At 39.5% G+C, this 19,765-nt stretch overlaps 2 protein-coding genes across 4 annotated transcripts in view; both read left to right on the forward strand.

Annotated features, from left to right (window-relative positions):
* The window catches only part of nav3 (neuron navigator 3), a 382,473-nt gene extending 372,707 nt beyond the window's left edge, over window positions 1-9,766 (forward strand). The window contains exons 34-41 of the mRNA XM_041977344.1: window positions 497-665; window positions 810-1,045; window positions 1,861-2,015; window positions 2,442-2,513; window positions 3,530-3,726; window positions 3,879-3,997; window positions 4,155-4,358; window positions 6,381-9,766. Coding sequence (XP_041833278.1) covers window positions 497-665; window positions 810-1,045; window positions 1,861-2,015; window positions 2,442-2,513; window positions 3,530-3,726; window positions 3,879-3,997; window positions 4,155-4,358; window positions 6,381-6,500 — 1,272 coding nt within the window. The 3' untranslated portion in view covers window positions 6,501-9,766. The remainder of the gene's footprint in view (window positions 1-496; window positions 666-809; window positions 1,046-1,860; window positions 2,016-2,441; window positions 2,514-3,529; window positions 3,727-3,878; window positions 3,998-4,154; window positions 4,359-6,380) is intronic.
* A 937-nt stretch (window positions 9,767-10,703) lies between these two features.
* Window positions 10,704-19,165, forward strand: LOC121634901 (zinc finger protein 2 homolog). Of its 3 annotated transcripts, none has more exons than XM_041977863.1 (8): window positions 10,704-10,892; window positions 11,547-12,580; window positions 14,446-14,648; window positions 14,734-14,826; window positions 14,977-15,072; window positions 15,855-15,965; window positions 17,088-17,211; window positions 17,381-19,165. In XM_041977863.1, exons 3-8 carry the CDS (start codon window positions 14,511-14,513, stop codon window positions 18,862-18,864), a joined length of 2,046 nt encoding a protein of 681 aa, XP_041833797.1. In that variant the 5' UTR covers window positions 10,704-10,892; window positions 11,547-12,580; window positions 14,446-14,510; the 3' UTR covers window positions 18,865-19,165. The 3 variants fall into 3 exon arrangements, with proteins under 3 accessions (XP_041833797.1, XP_041833795.1, XP_041833796.1); XM_041977861.1 differs by having other exon boundaries at window positions 11,547-12,570; XM_041977862.1 differs by lacking the exons at window positions 10,704-10,892; window positions 11,547-12,580 and adding an exon at window positions 12,721-12,984.
* The last annotated feature ends 600 nt before the right edge of the window (window positions 19,166-19,765 follow it).

Genomic DNA, 19,765 nt, shown 5'->3' on the forward strand with positions numbered 1-19,765 from the left:
TTATCTTGGGGGTTGAGGCTCAACAAGTTTGAAAACCACTGCTCTAAACCCACTTTCACCAGTTTAGTTTTGCTGAGGCTGGTGCCTGTCCCAGTTGCCAAAGGAGGGCTACACATTGGACAGGTCACCCATCACAGTCCTAATACAGACTATCATGCACACCTATAGCTATGATCCATTTAAATTCACTTGTTAACCTAACATGCAGGTTTTTGAAGGACCCAGAAAGTCCCCAGCTGGGGTTCAAACCAAGAGTCTTCTCGCTGTGAGGCAGCAAACCACTACATCACTGCTCCACACAAATATCTAATACTATAGATGGACAACAGTGAAATTTGCCTCCAAATGAAGTTCAACAAAAGTCACGGCCAGTCTTATATTGCTTTGATCACAAATTCAAATCCCTAATGTATCATAAGCACAACTTCTACTCTCCTGTTAGCAAAGTCTTTCAAAACTGCAGTTGTTCATCTTTTACTCTCCTCCCTCCCTGCAGGAGTACGTGTTTCGGGTGGATCCTGTGACCAGTCTGGGTCTCAGTTCAGACAGCATTGTCTGCTACAAGATGGGCGAGGTGATTCGCTCCCACGCCTCCGAAGTGCCTGAGCTGCTTCCTTGCGGCTACCTGGTGGGAGAAAACAACATCATTAAAATTAACCTCAAAGGTATGTAAGCAAGAAGTTTCTATTTAAGGATTACTGACAGACTTCAGGCCTGATGTGTTTTTTCCAAATGTACAAGAGATTATGCATGTAAGAATCCAAGATTTGTTCTGGATTTCATTTTCATCTTTTCTTTCCTCATCATAGGTGTGAAGGAGAACAGCACAGACAGCCTTGTGTTTGACACACTCATTCCGAAGCCCATAATCCAGCGGTTCCTCAACCTGTTGATGGAGCATCGTCGGATCATCCTCTCTGGACCCAGTGGCACAGGCAAATCCTTCCTGGCTGCCAAGTTGGCTGAATACATCATTTCCCAGCTGGGGCAGGAAATGACTGAGCACAATGTGGCCAGCTTCAATGTGGACCAGAATTCTAGCAAGGTAGGAGGAACAGATATTTTCTCATTTTTCTGTTTTGCAGGATTCCAGATACTGCAGTGCAGGATTGTTTGAATTGGCACAGAACAATCCTTCTTTCACAAGGATATCCTCATCATTGGATTTCATTCTGACTGCAGGGTGTGCCTTGCCATATTGTTGAAGCACCAATTGATAAACTGAAATTTCTAATCAAAATATGAGACGTCATCTCTGGATAAAGACGCTCTGCAACTCCACACCAAGAGAGAACCAGTGGTCACACTGTTAATTCACAATACAACAGCACAATGTTGTCCTTCTGTAGGGGGAAGTGGTGCACCTGCTGGGCTGAAAGTATACAACTCAGGTTAATCTCATTTTATAGTGCTCAGTTCAAATCAGATACCCCAATTTGACTACCATTTTCTGTGTTGCCACAGCAATGCATCCTGTGACTGTTATGTTACCAGTTTTGTTGCCAGAGTTGATTTTTAGTGAACTGTAAACTTTCAAGCTACCATTTTTGTTGTTGTTTTTTCTTTGTTTTTTTAGTGGGGTTGTAGCTTGTATTCATCCAGAGGGAGTAGCTCACGTGAGGCATGAAAAGATGTTTGAGAAAATGACAATCCATTCATTCATTTGATTTTCTTTGATTTTAAAACAGCAATTGGTTGCTGTTTTTTGTTGTTGTTGTTGTTTTTTTTTAGCTATTACAGTAAACATGATTTATTCAAATGGCGAGGGTTGGAAAGTCCAGACTGATTGACAGATTTTATGCTCAAATTTTGGCATTAAAGAAAAAAAATCTTAAACCAAGACTTTTTTTCTTTGCACAGGACCTGCGACAGTACCTGTCAAGCCTGGCAGAGCAGTGTAACTCTGAGGAAACAGATGCACAGCTCCCCACTGTGGTCATCCTGGACAACCTCCATCATATCGGTTCTCTTAGTGACATATTCAATGGCTTCCTCAACTGCAAGTACCACAAATGGTGAGTCAGAGTTCTTTTCTCCTCTAAGTTGAAATGACTTGGAGGGACAAGTTGTAATCTTGATCCCAGCAGTCAGGTCGGTTCAGTTTTGTTTACACAGCCTAGAGTCAGAGATAGTCCTCAAAGGGCAGTAGCAGCATACAAATCTTTCAAAGCTGGATGCAAATGACAGGGGGGAAATGGTCTTTTCACAACAGCATTATTCTACCAGGGAAAGTTTATTTTGATTTTCTGTTGATATTAGGAAAATGTGTGCAAAGAGGATGTGTTATAAACATTCACTCTTTTTTATTGCATTAAATGTATAAAGAAATATGTATACTTATTTTAAAACAATATAAATATCACCTATTTTAAATGGCATTTCTTTAGTGTAGCATTCTACATGTGAGTGTGAGTAGGTAATGATTGTCTGTCTCTGTGCAGCCCATATGTTATTGGGACCATGAGCCAAGGAGTTTCCTCGTCTCCTAACCTTGAACTTCATCACAACTTCAGGTCTGACTTTTTTTTTTTAATGTTTGAATTACACTGACATGCAAAGGTTTGGGCACTTCTGATCAAAGTTGCAGTTTTAAGGAAGATTAGTATTTTTATTTACCGCATTTGTGTAGTTAAGATTGAAAAACAAGAAGTACAATGCAACCTATATGAAGACAGCCTTGCACTTTTAAATATCTTTTTCCTCAATTATAAAACATGATGCATTTATATATGTCAGATAATCAATGGTAGTCATCTTTAGGGAAAACTAGATGAAGACCAGCAAGGCAAATAAACCTCTGTTCATAGAATTACCAGACTGTGGACCGAAACATTTAGCTACTGGAGGGAAATATGGATTCAGTTCCATAAGATCGTTTGCAAATACCCAAGGATAAAAAAATACAATAATGGGGATTTAAACATTATGAAAGAATCAAAGTGAAGTGTTTTGAAGATGAACCACAGAAGTAAAAACATTCTGGAGTGAAGAAGAGTTTACAGGATGCGATACTGTCAAAGAAAATAGTATTAGATAGTGACAATGCAGGGTGCCCATACTTTAGACGTGAGCCTTTTTTATTTCCCATTTTGTTATCTGAAGTCATAAAATCTTCCATGTTATGAACAAATGGCAGAAATGACTTGTAGTTTGCGTGCATGTGGTGTCTCACAGATTGTAAACTAAAAGCACTCTTCCACAGGGAGCAATGTAATTATGTCTCCTAGATAATTAGCCTTGCTAAATGAAAATTAATAGCCTGTGATGCATGTTCTGAGTGAGGATCATTTATGTTTAGCATGTTTGACTTGCCCATGATTTGACAACTGTGGTGTAATTAAGGAATGCTTATCATGAGCCACACATTAGTCTAATATTATAGTTAAGTAGAAAGGTACCTGATATTGATGGAGGCACATCCTCTCATTTGTCATCATATCATGTGTTAAAATAAATCCTTTTTTATCTGGAGCCGATGGATTAGCTCCTGAGGTTTTGTTTCATCATTGAACATCTTGTCCTGGCATAGATGGGTGCTGTGCACCAATCACACCGAACCAGTCAAAGGTTTCCTGGGTCGCTTCCTGCGGCGGAAGCTGATAGAGACGGAGATCAATAAGAACATGCGCAGCAATGATCTGATTAAGATCATTGACTGGATCCCCAAGACCTGGCAGCACCTCAACAGCTTCCTGGAGGCACACAGTTCATCTGATGTTACCATAGGTCAGTTACACATGCATACACACACTTTCTGTAGCATCTGTACTTTTAGACAAATACTGGAGCTTCTGTACTGTTTTACTTTAGTCACTGTCTGCTGTATCTCTTGGGTCTTTCTTTTATAACTGACAGGAGCCTGTTCTTTGTCCCAACAGGTCCCCGTCTCTTCTTGTCCTGTCCCATGGATGTAGAAGGCTCTCGGGTTTGGTTCACTGACTTGTGGAACTATTCCTTGGTTCCCTACCTGCTAGAGGCTGTAAGAGAAGGACTTCAGGTATATTGTGATGATGTGTATTTCAGTGGACTGCTAGACTTTAAATGTTAGATTTCTGAATGTAAATGTTGCGCAAATGTCTTTAGAAAATAAGTAAAAATGTATTAAAGGATCATAAATAATTTTTTCATAGATATTTTTTTAATAATTTCTGCAGCTGTATGGTAAAAGAGCAGTGTGGGAGGACCCATCCAAGTGGGTGAATGACACGTATCCATGGAATGTGGCCTTGCTGCAGCAGGAAGGCCAGGCTTTACTCCAGCTCAGGCCGGAGGATGTGGGATACGATGGCTACAGCTCGTCCAAGGAGGGGGCATCTTCCAAGCAAGTGTCTCAGAGTGATACTGAGGGAGACCCACTGGTGAGGACAGCAGCTATGGCATTACAGAGTTTTCTTTGTGAAAGAAACACAAACATACTGCAGGTTATCAGCACACTCGTGACACATCCCATTTTACCACCTTTGTGTGGATTTTCTGAGTAAATCAATTCTGTAACTATTATTCCTGATAACAGTAACCAAATGTTAAACTTCACCCTAAAACCAAGCTCTGAAGATCAAAAAGCCACTTGTACTTGTAATAGCCAAACTTATGGTCTCCACAAAGCTATAAGACCCAACAAGTAGACTAAGCGCTCGGTTTTCAGAGCCCACAAGCATAGAAAAACAATCCCACACACACACACACACACACTGGAAGATGAACTCATATGGGAGACTGAGAGAGAAGAAGGCAAATGGGTTGAGAGAGAATTAATTTCCATTTAGTGGTTTATTGCAGCCCAAGAGGAATTAAAGGGTAGTCATCCAACAAACGACTGGCTTGATTTAACTAAACCTATGTGTGTAATGCATTTACATGCACGCGTGTGTGTCTGTGTGTGTGTCCAGGCTCAGCCAATTTCAGCACAGGTGTGCTGAAGCTCATTTTAGAAACACTTGAGATGATTCACCAGATGTAGCATCGCTGCATCATTATGTAGACCATTAACTCTGTTGTAGGGATGAAGAGTTCTGCTGGTTTATTGTGCTGATTTACTGCAAGGTTTAAGAAGGACTTCACGAAAATTAAGGTTTGAGGGTAATTACACTGGGGTAGTTTTAGGATCTAGGATTTTTTCAGACTTGTAAGCACTGATATGTTCACAGTGAAAGGCAAAATACAGAAAAAGGGACAAACAGGCTATCAGGTATCAGAGTATAGCAACCTATGATCCTGAATCACATTTACCTGAAAATCTTTCATCACTTTTATGGAGTCAGCTTGAAGTTTTGCCTAAACTACTTGGCTGGTAGCAACTGAACATTGTCAGGTACACTTACAAACTGTGTTCCATTTTTTTAAAACCTACAGGCAGGAATCTGATCATTCATCAGTCAGTTAGCTTAGCTTAGCATAAAAATTAAAGCATTATTATATTACTTAAAGGGTTAATCAGAACAGATAAATATATTATTTGTTTTAACGCTATACATAATTTCATCCTCGTCCTCTAAATTGATGTGAATTTGATCCCCAAAACAAACTGTTTTTCAGTGCTGTAAAAAGTTCAGTCTAGCATGACAACATTTTACTCAACTCTTGGTTGGCTTTAGAGTGGTTAGAGCTAGAAATCAAAACTACTTTTATGATTTCATGGAGGAATTACTTTGCTTAGCTTTTAGCCCACAAACAATTTATTTAGCGCAGATCGACATTCAATTCTCCAAAAACTTTACACAACTCAGAGAATTTAACGCTGAATGCTGATGAGCTTACAGTTAGCTTAACCCAGGAGGGTTTGACTAGGTCTGAAAAGAACAAGCTATTTCATAACTAAGCTGCAAAAACAACAAATATCAAAGGACCACAGTTGGACAAGACTATTTTTCATTATTTAATTAACATTTTTACTTAGATCTGTGTCCACTTTGAATTCTGAGCAAATTCAGAGCAAAGTTGCACCAAAAGCAACACAACCAAGAGCAGCCCATAGCTCCGATTTTCTACAGCTTTCTTATACTGCCCCAAGTGGCAGCAAAACATTATAACTCCCAGATCTGTGTATGCAAAGCCTCAATGCAGACAAGTTGCAAAGGTATTTTAAACTTTTAGAAAACAACATGATAAATATATTATTTGTTGTATGTCAACATCACCATTTTTAGCATCAACAACACCAACTTGACACTTTGCATTCAGCTGCTCTCTGATCTTTTGGATATTTTGGGGAAGAATAACACTCTGAAATAAGCAAAGAATAGATGAGAGCCTGCAAAAGAAAATAAGTGGATTGCCCTGAAAAAAAGAAACGGAGATTAAAAACTAGTGGGCTGCAACTGCTAAACTGTTAGCGACCCTGTGTTTCTCTTATTTAACAGTTTTCTGTGTTGTGTTCACAGATGAACATGCTGCTACGGCTGCAGGAAGCAGCCAACTACTCCAGTACGCAGAGCTGCGACAGCGACAGCACCAGTCACCATGACGACCAGCTGGACTCCTCACTAGAGTCGGCTTTATGAGACCAAGAGCTGCGCTGGCAGACCCCAATCCCCTAAATCCTGGAAACCTTTGAACTCTCATCACTACCAGACACTTCTATAGTCCACAGATGTATGATATATGAAAAGTTTTATTATCCAAAATGGTATACCAACCACCTAAAAGAAAAATGCCTATTTTTACATAGTGATGGTGCAATATTAAATCTAATTATTTTATGTTTTACAGAGTTTCACCAACTTGGTCCTCAGTGGTCACAAAGTTAAACAATGATACATGTTATTTCTATATACTGGCATCAAATAGCATTAGCCAGTTATTTTAAATGGAAGTATAACATTTTAAGAATACAACTTTTCATATATGTTTAATTAAGATGTTTCAGAGGAGGGAATTTAGTTCCTCTAACGTTTACTTCCAAGGAGTAAATCACAGGTATGCTCAGCTAAGATGAGTTTAACTCCAGATATCTCATCTCCAAAGTGTAACTAATTGCAGAGCTTCGAGCATTATGTGGCAAAACTGGATTTTTAATTTTTTACCCTGTTATATCTACAGATGTTTACATTGGGAGGGGAGTTTCTGTTGTTTATGTCTCTTTGTTTACAGAGGTGCTTCTCACAGACACACATGTACACTTTTATTGAATGCAATCACACACAGGCAGCAGGAGGAGAATCTCCTTTAATCAAAGGCTTTTCTCACTTCAAGTCCTCATTTATTAACAATCCAGCCTGCCAGAGTGTCCTTGAGTAAGGCATTATATCTCCAGCACTTCTGGGGACCCTGATCTCAGATCTCTTTCACATATTAAGGAAGGCAAGAGGGGACATGTATTGAGAATTATCAGGGGATGCGATGCACTCTGGTGGCTAAATTGGGTGCTTTTTACACACAAATTGGAATAATCAGAATCACTTTATGCCTCAGTAATGTTTGATAAAAATCTTTTGTTTGTTGTGAGGTAAATGAACTGCTTTAGCTGTTTACCACTTTACTTTTTCTGATCATGATGGCACGAGGCATGGCTGATATATGATGGTTTTGAGACTTTAACAGCCCAGTCAGGATCACAGCTAATTATAGCAAAGTGACACAAACACACACACACACATACACTACTCCTGCACTCAGCTCAGTTTTCAGTTGAGCCTTGTGGTGCTGGTCTTCTGATCCTCCTCAGTGTCAGGCACTGCCAAGTCGCTCCTTGCTGCCCATCATGCCAACAACAAGCACAACGAAAGCGTATTGTCTGTGTGTCATCCAGCCACACTGCTACTGTGAAGACAACATGGTAAAGTGCCAATGTTTCTTTTTGATTTGACTGCCAAATGTTCACACCCACAGACTTTAAATCACAATGCAGAGCCAAGCATGGTTGTAGACTTACTGTAGATTAAGTTGTTCTTGGCCTTCCACACAACACACAGCTTGTGTCACTCTTTAGCTTTGAATGCACCATGGAAACAGCAGGCCTCATTCTCTGGGTTCATCACAGGAGAAGCAATTCTTTTGGTATTTGCTTTAACCAACATGTAGAACCACATGGTTTGCTGTAACTAGGAAATTCAGAAGGGGACAATGAAGAACCACACTGACTTATATGAAACTATCTGTAGTATTGACAGTTATTAGCTCTCATTTGGCATTCTTGCTCAGCATTTGCATCCATCTCCGTCCATGAGGTACCAAAAAAGAACTAAAAGTATTACATTAATATACAATTTAACATAATTAGCCAAGAGGCGAATAAGGGAACAATAATGTTGGTACTTTCTCACTGCCTTAAATGTGCAAAATGTCTTGAAGTACCTTCTGCTCCCACTGGCTAGAGTGATAAGAAATGTTGGAAGATGATTATCTGCATCAAAGAGGCTGCTTGTAGTTTAAAACAGACACCTTTTTTTGCTGCCCCTCCTTCTCCCCCTGAATAGCTCTGTTTTCTTCCTGACAGTTAGAAAATGAAAGATTTATCTGAATTAAAAACAGATCCATATTGTAAAGTCAAACTAAAAAGGGGGATGGGGGTATTTTTTAGTTGTTTTATGCCCAGGTGAGCTGGGCTCACTTGAAATGACAGGAGCACAACCAAACTGTTTAGGGTTTTTTAGCCAGAAGAGCATGTTTTGAAGCTTTTTAAAGGGGATGCATTGAGAAGGGACCTTTACCTTTATGTATGCGTGTATTGGACGGAAGCCATTTAGAATTTTGATTATCTTTTCTTTGTTTAAGTGGGTTGGTTTTGCACACTTTCAGGTTGGGGTGGGTTGTAAATACTTAATTCTTGCACAGTGAATCGAAGATGCATTCTGCCCTGTTGGTGTTACAATATGCTTAACCCGCTGAGTAAATTATTGTACTTTGAAAACAGGGAGAAAAAAAGAAATGCAAAAACTATACACGCTGGCAGAAACAGGTGTGTGTCTTGTGGTGATTGGATGTTTTGCCATTTCAGGAGGCACATGGTGTACAGTCAGAAACCATTTTTAACTCACTAAAATCACAAACTATGAAAAAAAAGGCACTTTTCCAGTACTCCTCATCTTGCCATGATATCCTTTGGATCCTCTCCGTCTTTAGGAATGCCTGTTGTTACGTAGAAAACACTTCCTCTCTGGACATTTTAACTCAAATTCACCACCACTTTAGGCTTGCTAGCTGTCCGAGGCACAGAAGCTGACCTGACGCTGTACTGTACACAACAACTAACAGGTGCTAGTGGTCAGTCAAAAGCCCATCAGAGACCAAGAAGTCATGTTGTCACAACCTCAGGACAATCCTAAGCTCTACAATCCTACCTGTGCTCAGCTTCAACATGTGTCTCTTCAGCCTAGCCTCAGATGCTTCACACATACTGTATTTCCAGCCAGCTTGGCCAGGTTTCTGTCTACATTGGGTGGGGTTGCATGCTAAGGGTGTAGTTACTGTGGTAACAGGTTGCTCCTTACCTACACTTACACCTATGTATCAAACCTTTCTGCACTCCTGTTTAGAGACTATTAGTTCCCAAGATAGCAGAGCTTTGACACAGTGTACACCATAGTAATGAACTGGTATCTTTTCTCCACCTTACACTTTACAGTTGCATCTCAGTTGGAGACCATAGCATTTACTCTGGTTTGAAAGTTTTCTTCTGTTTGAGTGAAACATTTGCCCTTAAATGTTTTATATTTTGTACATTTGTATGTAACATATCATGTAAATAGACAGAGACAGTGATTTAACTCATCTGGAGGATTTTGTAGTCTTTGTAAAGCCCTAATAAATGGTATTTGGTGTCACTCAAGCAAGCAATATATTGAGTTTTTGTCCTTTTTTTATCCATTCTAAAATGTTTATCTGATGGTTAAATGTATATAAATGAATATTAAAATGGATCTGTTTTGTCTCTAATCAAACAGAACACTGAATATTACTAAAGGTTATCAAGATAATATTAATGATTGCAAGAGAATTAATATATCAGTGCTGGTATGTATTGGTACTTTACATCAGTGGTTCCTAACTCGGGAGTCCGGGAGTTCAGATGGTAATCCATAGTTTTATTCCTTTCACTGAAAAAGACGTTTTGGTGCTTAACTGCATCTCTAATTCTAACTACTTTACTTTTTATTGTTTCTCATTTGAAATGATATTACTGGTGCAAGGTTGCTCATGCAAGTAAAATATACTTGTATTAAGGATAAATTAACAAAACTGTCAAAACTCAGTAAATGATGTTTCATTAGGATAAGGTAATGACAGATTTTTTATCTATTATGTTTTAATGACTGTTTATATAGCGAACTTAACTGTGTGATTGTGGTTTGCTTGATCTGGGCCTAGAGAGCCCCACTGAAAGATAAGTGAGAAAATATTGTGTCTACTCCTATTCTGAAACTTTCATTAACAGTCAACATCAGATGAAGTGAGACAGTGTGACATTGTCATCTGAGGTCAGATAAGGTGTCAGGAGCATATAGGATGATCATACTTTGATAATGTTTTTCTGACATCTAGTCTTTACAATGTGAAAATATGTAAGTTGAATTGGTCTGCGCATCATAAAAGTATGCCAAATGAAAATATTCAGCTACACATGCATTCAAATTCTTTAATTCTGTGGGGAAAAGATAGAAGTGATTTAAGTCTTTATGAGAAATTTTCTTCTTCTTCTCATTTTTTTAAGATCGTCAAAAGTTTTATTCTGAAGGACTGGCTTATTTTCACTTCCGGGGCGCGCTCGTGCCGTGTCACAGCAGCCATGGGACCCAGTGTGACTCCTGTTTCGGAGTCTGAAGACCAGAAAATGTTTAATTTCAAAGAAGCGTCGGTCTCTTTGCCGAAACACTCGTTCTGGTTTGACTTCTGGGTCTTCCTGCTCTTTGACATAGCGTTATTCCTCTTCATATACTTCATAGTCCCCTAACAGGGTAAGTCTCAGGGGACGCAGAAGTTTGTAGCTAGCAGGGCGGCTACGGAAGTTGCTAAAAAGCTGAGCTTCATGGAAACGAATGAGAAAATTAGAGAGCTTTTGTAATTTATCAGTTTTAAGAGTAGTGTCGATTAGTTGTGTTTAAAACAATTTTCAGTTACTGTACTTGTATCAAGTAAATATACTGCTCAACTGTCTCTGGTTTGATGTTGCTTGCTTAATTTCAGTGAACGATCTGATCTGAAAGCCCTCTTATTTCCTTTTTAGACATCTATGTATATTTTCTTTTTAACACGTTCTCGTTAATATCAGCGACACTGATTTATTACTAGAATGACCACTGGATTAATAAAGATACGCACTGTTATGCTTTTCGTGTTTTGGGAGGTTTGTATTACCATCATGAATGAGCAAAGATTTTTAAAGCCTTCCAAAAATTGAATTGACCTGCTATGTGGGTTGACTTTGTTTGCAGCTGTAACTTGTCTGTTTCATCCTGCATTAAATGCATTAACTCTTATGTAAAAATATCGATGAGTTTCTGTCAAAGTTTAATTGTATTTACTAAGCGTTTTAAATGTTTTTCAAAGCTTTTTTTCTCTCTCCTTTGTTTGAGTTATACTTGTGTTTAAAGTGCTTGTCTTTGTTCAAGGTTTGTCTCTTGGATTCTGGAGTGTGAGAACATGGATTGCTGGTCCTGCCCTGCTGTCAGGAAAACTAACACAGCTTCGACTGAACTTAAAGTCTTGTCACTGGACACCACATCTCAGTTTTCTGCTTGGTCCAAAGGTGTTCAAGTTTAATGTACATGGCATCCTGACTCCGTATCCGACATGTGAATCACAGAAATCCCAATTTGACCTGGAGCCAGTGGCTGTGGACTGACAGGTGGTTTGGATGGATTCCTGTTGTTACTGTGAAGAAGATAAAGAGTTGAAATATTTATATGTTTGAAAATTTACTATGCCTTGACTGACTGCCATCTTATACAATTGTAATGACTTTAATTACCAAGAAGTTGAGACAGTAAATGTCACCTGGTTTTATCTAATTTTATGTCTACATTTTCCCTTTTGACCTGATCACCAACAAAGCACTGGGAAGAACAGATGTGCATTAAATCTGAAATGTATGATTTGTCATAGTAAGCCATATGGTAAGTTGGTTTGGGACCATTGAAGAAATGAGAGAATTGAGAATGTACCTGCATACCTCAAGTAACAATGTGTAATTTTGGAGAAATCCAAAGTACCCAAAAGGGTTTGCAGTTTGCACATGAGCAATACTACAAATAAAGTGTCTTATCATCCTGCTAAATGAAAACCATTGATTTCAGTGTTCTTAAGTGTTACTGTAAATTAATGTGTTATTCCTATTGATATACATGTCCGAAAGTCAGTTGTTTGATTAATGTGCTGCTCATTTAAGAGCATGATCTTTTGTGTTTGTCTCTAGATGATTATGTAATGACTGAGCTAATTAAACCCTATTTTGGAGAAACCGTCACCATCGTTCAGGTTATAGCCTAATACCTTTATTTTGAAGAGTTAATACTTCCGGTTGTCAGGTCGCTCGCTAGTAGCAATGAATTGCTAAGTTGTAGTTCGTCAGTGACCTTAAAAAGTGATTAAATATTGTCTCAAATATGGAAAGCACCTACCAAGTGGAAAACACAGGTCCGTTTACGTGAGTGTTAATGATTTAACAGATTACGGTAAAGATATGCACGCGCGTTCTGGTTAGCTCCTAGCCTGGACTAATGGCTGTGATTGTCCCTAGCTAATTTAATGTAAACAGAAATTAATGAATTGGACTTGACTCTGCGACATATAAGAAGTACAAGACTTAAAACTTGCGCTTAACTGATTAAATGGTGGAACGTTCCTTTTAGCATTTTGTCATGGTGTAAACCAAACTAACTTGGCTTTAAAAGTCAAATTTATTTGGTTGACTATTTCTCCCTTTCAGTAAAACCAATTGGTGTTTTATTATACAACATTAAAAAGCCTGATTAGTTAACTTTCCAACGAGGTATAACTTGGAAGGATCGTAATTCTGTGGAATGAACTAAATGGCTATAAACGTTGTAGGTAGGTAATTATAGTAAAATCCCACTTCTTTTAATCTTCACATGCTAGCATGTACGTTTTAGTCAGATGTATGATGGGCACTTGACTGCTTTATCGGAATGAGATTCTGGAGCCAACAACGATCCCATATATCCAGAATCTGGAACTAGTTCTCCAGGATGATACCAATCTTCCCCACAGAGCAACGACCGTCACAAAAAACTTCCAGAATTTGGGAGTGAAGAGTATGGAATAACATGCCATGAGTCCAGATCTCAGCCCCACTCAACATTTTTGGGATCATCTTGGATGTCTTGTCTGTGCTAGAAAGAGAGACCAACACAACCACACTGGTTGACCTTCAGCAACTCCTGGTTGATGAATAGAAAGTCATCTTACAGCAAGAAAAGAAGGTGTCAAGCTGTTGTGGCTGCTTATGGATCTTCGACATGTTAATGAGGGTCCCTGACAATGTAAACAGCATTATACAATGGGACTGTGCAATTTTCCAATCCACTGAACAGCTATGTTTATTCCACAGAAGCATGATTCATCAAACTTCTACCTCATTTTAAGGATGACTTATCAGGCTTTCTAGTGATGTATAATACGATACCAGATGGTATTATTATAGGAGTGAAATAACCGAGTAAACACAAGTTTCCTTACTTTTGGTGCTATGTTTTTTTTTTGTTGTTTTTTTTTACTTTTTGTTTTTTATCATACTTTTAACATGAGATCTCCCGAATGGGGTTTTAATGCATTAACTAAAATACATTAAGTAGTAACATGGAGTTTGTAGTTTGTCAGGAAATTGTAATGTAGTTGCACAAATTTCTGTCCCCACCCATTAGAAAAGATTAATTCACAATCAAGTCATGTTCTGGAGGGTGGTGGTTGCTTGCAGAAATGATTTCTTGTATCTTTTTACCTTGCAGTGAACTTGAAGCCTCTCAGCACAGTTGTTTCTTCACTGTGTTGTGTAGAGGATGTGAAGAATTGTCCATTATTTTCAGCAGCTTGTGCAGTATTCATCTCTTCGTTCGTTTAGTTTTTTAAGTCTCTGGCTCTGATACAGCTGAGCCAAACAGCTGTTTCCAAACTATCTCACAAATTGAATGACCAGTTGTTTGTACTCAGTTTCTTGTCTGTCACAGATATACCCGACAACTGCAGAGTCATCAGAGTATTTCTGCAGATAACAAGTTGTATTGGAAGTCTGAGGTGTACAGTGTTATAGGAGATTGTTTTAGAGTACAGAATATGCAGCCAGTAACATGGCATCTGTAAAGGAGGTTAGGTATCGTAATAGGGCGTTTCTACTTAGGAAAGGTTTCTGAGTGACAAGTGTCTGCTCTTTTAACCTTTTAACTTCAGTGTTCATTGTAAGGAAAAAAGTGACACTGTACTCTGTGTTCAGGATACCTGAAGACAGCTTTCATTCCACAAGAACTTATCCCCTCATTCCTGTCCGTTAAACAGATATATTCCTCCCGCTGTCGTCCCTGAGGCTGCTGATCCCTCCTCTGCGGCTGCTTTCTGCTGCGATGTGGCAGGTGGCTCAGCGGAGAGACGTTCTCGATTATGAAAAACTTGATGAGTTTGTGACACTGGTGACAGGAACTGTCCCTGACCTGCTCAGTCCAAAGCAACGAGGGAAACTGCTTCTCCGTCTGCGAGCCAAGGTGAGTCAGTGAGTAAGAAAATATCATGAAACGGAGCCCTATCCAGAAAAATATAGTTCTATAGTTTGTACGTTATTGTTTTCAGATTATTCTTGAGTTGTGCAAAAGTGAGGAAACAGCCAACATGTTATGTGTACAGCCTCACCTAGAGCGAATTCACCCACCAGGATACTCAGGGGCAAGTAAAAACTCTCATTTATCTTATCAGAATTCCCCCAAAAAAGGTGGAAAACATGTAATTTCTTCCTGTTCTTTATAATTATTGATCAAATGGAGTACTGTTTGCTGGTCCTGAAATCATAGTCCCAACAACAGTGATATCTTTCAGAGTGGGGATGCAGAGGTGGATGCAGAGGAGGCCATTTTTGTGGAGTTAACCCAAACACTACTGAAAGATCCAGCAGAGAGGAAGCACTTTTACCAGGCAAGGAAGCTCTTTCACATTAATATCCTGGCATGCACAAACATGCTTAGGTTAAATTAATCTTTTTTTTTTATTTCCAAAGGAATCACTTTGGATTCCTTTATATACATATATAAACATTTTCAAACTCAATTGTTCAATTTTACACAATCACAGCATATTTGTGAATCATTACAACATGTTGTAACAAAACTCAACTAATGCCTTATTAATACCCCTCCCAGCCTGACACACCTAACACATCTAAATTAAGATGTGATTTTAAGATTTTACTGTTTACTTTTAAAGCCATTCCTTTTCTTTTCACCCTCCTATTTATCAGACCTTTTACAACCTTATGAGCCTGTTAGAGGTTTGAAATCCTTTGGAAGAAGACTTTTAGTTATCCTAGAGCCTCAATTGAAGACCAGAGATGACAGTCAGAGCCCCTAAACTCTGCAATGAGCTGCCAGAGGAGATCAGGTCAGCAGAGTCAGTGTCCCATTTTAAATCTCTTCTAAAAACATACTTTTATCTGAGAGCCTTTCCTGATTTTACCCCACACTACTGATTATATTAATTGAGAGAATTGTGGTTCCACAATTTTGCGTTGTTTTTAAGTTGTTTTACTGGATTTTATTGCTGGTGTGTGAAGCTGAAGGACAGAATGCTGTTACTTTAACAGATTACCACCTTTCCCATATCTGAAGAGGGCTTATGATGCACACAGGTAATCATCTGCTTGTACCTGCTCATCATCAATGCTGCAGTTTTTAATGTTATTAATCTTTTGTTCTCGCCAGGAGGTTTTCCCTGTAGAATACGGCCTCAGTTACGATACAGACATGCAGCTTCTTGTGTGGGAGTTTCTTTCCAAACTAGAAAAACTTCTGCCAGTGCCAGACCTCGGTCAGGTAGGAACTGATATCACAGATGCCTGAATAATGATGCAGTTGCTGTTATAGTACATCCTCTAGCACACATCTGTCCTTGGAGGACATGCTGCAGTTGTTTTTATCACAGATGGAATTTGGTTACAAAGCTTAATAAGCTGATGCACATGGGTTATGAGAGCTGTCAGTGGAAATAATGGTATTATTATACAATTCATTTTGGGAGAATATTTACCTCAGATACTATGTGGAGGATGGTTGTCACAACTTCTGCACTGAATACTCATTAATATTTTGGACACTTCTCAGTCCATCAGTGAAAAGGAGGTTTGGTAATACTGAGGTCATTTTCAGGATGATAATATATCTTATTATATAGCCAAGAATGTTAAAAACGTAAGTTCAGGAAAGACATTCGCTCCCTGACTTGGCCAGCAAACAGTCTAAATCTCAATTTGGTTAAAAATTAATGTAGGAAACTGAAAAAAGTTCTTCCCATTTCCTCCATCCTGTAGACCTCATCCATCAACTGCTATACAAGAAAGTTGGAGCCTGATTGATGAAGAAGGTTGTTTTTCATAAGTGAACTCATCAAAGAATAAAGCTTTCAGAAAAGCCATAGGAGGTGCTACAAAGGATTTTTATTCTTTTTCATATCATGATTTGTCCCCCTGTTTCATTTGTGGAAAACATCTACCATTTTATTTTATTTTATTGCAAAGCCAGCATGCTCAGCTTTTAAAAAGTTTTGTCTCAAACAGCTCATTGAAAACCCTACAAGAGTGGTCATTTCCTATTTTTTCCCTCGGGTTGTATATGTCACTATATTTCTATTGTTATTTAAAATAATTTTGATAAATAATTGAAATCTGTTTTATATAAAAAGAGAAACAATGTTTTCTTTTAAATTTAGTTAAAGCTAATCAGACAAGTCACTGATACCTCTAATGTTGGTGTTTATTAGTGTCAGTAATCGTTGCTGTATTAATGGATGTGGTTTTATGTGTGTCCTTTTGTAATGATTAATAGCCTACATTTGAAAACAGCCTTATTAAGACTTTGTCGTCTACTCTGATTGTATCATAAACTTGCTGTTCAGGCCACCTCATTCTTGCTGACAACTTTGCTTTCTCCCATAAACAGACTGTTTCTTGGCTGACCTCTGCCCCATCTGTACTGAAGGACTGTTTGCAAGCTCTGTCCAATCCTGATGACCTGAGGTCTCTTCTACAGCACCATAAAAGTCTTGAGTCTCTTAGTTCTCAAAGTAAGACACATTAGTCATGTTAGGGTTTGGCCCACCCAGCATTCTTTTGAATATCATAAATGTTTACACACCTTGCTTGTGTCTGTAAGTTTCATTTTGATCACTTTTCAAAGTTCAAAAGCTTCAAATCAACATCAAGTAACTGTTTAACCATCTGTGTTCTGCGTAGGTACCACAGTGGAAATGTCCACTCAGGTCTTTGCCTGCTCCGAGTGTCCATTCTTCCACATGCAGGAATCCTTCCTGCTGCAGCACATCGAGCACAGTCACCCGGAGCAGTACAGCAAACTGCAGAAGGCTGCAGAAGCAGCCGAGACCCTCAAAAAGAAGCTCCAGCGTCCCAAATTCCCACAGCCCTTCCCCATCCACGATCGGCCTGACCCTCACATGTGCCAAGACTGCGGCAAAACATTCACACGCGCCTCAGATGTGACCCGTCACCAGCGCACCCACACGGGTGAGCGCCCATACACCTGTGAGGAATGTATGAAGGGCTTCAAGAACTCTTGGGATCTGACTAGACATCAGCGTATTCACACCGGGGAGCGCCCCTTCCTCTGCTCCCAGTGTGGGAAAAGGTTCACCCAGATGGGGTTGCTCAAGCTGCATTTCCAACGGACCGCCTGCGGCCAGACTTGCAACCCTCCACTAGACCTCACGACAGAGGTGGTGGTGGCAGAGGAGACATCGGCGAAAGCGACTGGTCTGTACAAATGCCAGAAATGTGACGAGAGCTTCAGCAGCATCCTGGAAAGACTGAGGCACAGGCAGAGGCACGTGGTAAGACGCCAGTACAAATGCTCTCTGTGTGAGAAGATCTACAGCCGAGCATCAGATCTCAAGAGACACCAGATGAAGCACACGGGTGAGCGGCCCTTTGCCTGTGAGTGCGGGAAGAGCTTCACACATGTGTGGCTTCTGAACAAACACCAGCAGATCCACGCCAGGGAGCGCCCGTACCCCTGTGCAGAGTGTGGAAAGAGTTTCACGCAGCTCCAGATCCTCAACAGGCACCTGCTGACTCACAACGGCCGGCGACCTTTCCAGTGCTCAGCCTGTGAAAAGAGCTTCACCCAGCTGGCTAGTCTCACACGCCACGAAAGAATCCACACAGGTGAGAGACCGTATGTCTGCAGTACATGCGACAAGACATTCCTCACAAACGGAGAGCTTATAAGACACCAGCGAACCCACAGCAACCTTCGACCCTTCAGCTGTCCCCAGTGCACAAAGAGCTTCAAAACTAAACGTTCTCAAATCGAACACCTCAACAGCCACACAGGCGAACGTCCATTTGCGTGCATGCACTGTGGAAAGAGGTTCACCAAGTCAACTTCACTCATACGGCATAATCTTACCCACACAGGGGAGCGACCTCACGGCTGCTCACAATGCGGCAAAGCCTTCATCACATCGGGTGAGCTGCTCCTTCACAAACGGACCCACACAGGAGAACGTCCATATCCATGTTCCTACTGCGAGAAGAGGTTTAGATGCTCCTCTGACCTCAACATGCACATTCGAACACACACTGGGGAGAAGCCGCACCACTGTGTGCTTTGCAAGAAGGGCTTCTCTACATCCACTCGGCTGAAGAGACACATGCATACGCACGTGGAGAAGGACATAGTTGTGGAATCATTAAGTCTCTGAGCTGTTAAAAGATGCATTCAGTCAAACTTGACTGTTGAAATGAAAAGAAAAAAAAAATCATACATTGATTTATGTTTGAATCTTCCTTTTGGTAAAGTTGAGATTTATAATGTTCATAAATAGACATATGTTCTTATACTGTAGCCTTTATAAGAATAGTAGATAAATTTGCTCAAAGTAGATTACAAGAAACACTTGAGAGCTTCATTGGACATGTTATTCAAATTTGAATGTGTGGGCAACCAAAGCAAACAGAGAGCTTTTAAAAGGAAAAGTCACAAATAAACTAGAATTATAGCAATCGTAGTTTGTAGTTCTTGCTTTTCTCTCCAATTAATTGGCTCTGGGTTTCTTAGATTTTACTTTTTATCTGACTGGGGAGGATTTTAACAAAATAATCCAACTATATTGGTTTTTTTAAGCTTTAAAATAACATATTTAAAAAAATATTATAGTGTGAAGATCCATTAATGGACAGGGGCTGCAAAGAAGTGTGAACCAGGTTTTTAAAGATGCTACCACCAGTCAGTCGCTGGCATCAGACGAAGCCTGCTCAGATATCATACCTAAGATTTTGTTACTTCACTTGGTTGCTGTTAATATTGATACCAACGATACTGACTGATGTCATTGCACATCAGTGGTGTATTGTTAACATGTAGAATTCATGTTAATTTTATCTGTAAAGCTTAATTATAGCACATGTTCACCATCAGCCTCTTAAGCCTGGTCACCAAGCACAGCCCAGTAGTGGAAATCTACTCCTGAACTTGGAGAACTAGTTTCATCTAGAGGCTCCTACTTCATCAGTTAATAAGGCTTTAGTCGTTTAGATTTTTATGTACTCCTGAATGTGGCACAAATTGGTTTAAAAAGTATTACAAAATAAATAAAAACAAGA

This window comes from Melanotaenia boesemani, chromosome 23 (genome assembly GCF_017639745.1).
Source record: "Melanotaenia boesemani isolate fMelBoe1 chromosome 23, fMelBoe1.pri, whole genome shotgun sequence".
In the NCBI taxonomy this organism is placed as follows: Eukaryota; Metazoa; Chordata; class Actinopteri; order Atheriniformes; family Melanotaeniidae; genus Melanotaenia; species Melanotaenia boesemani.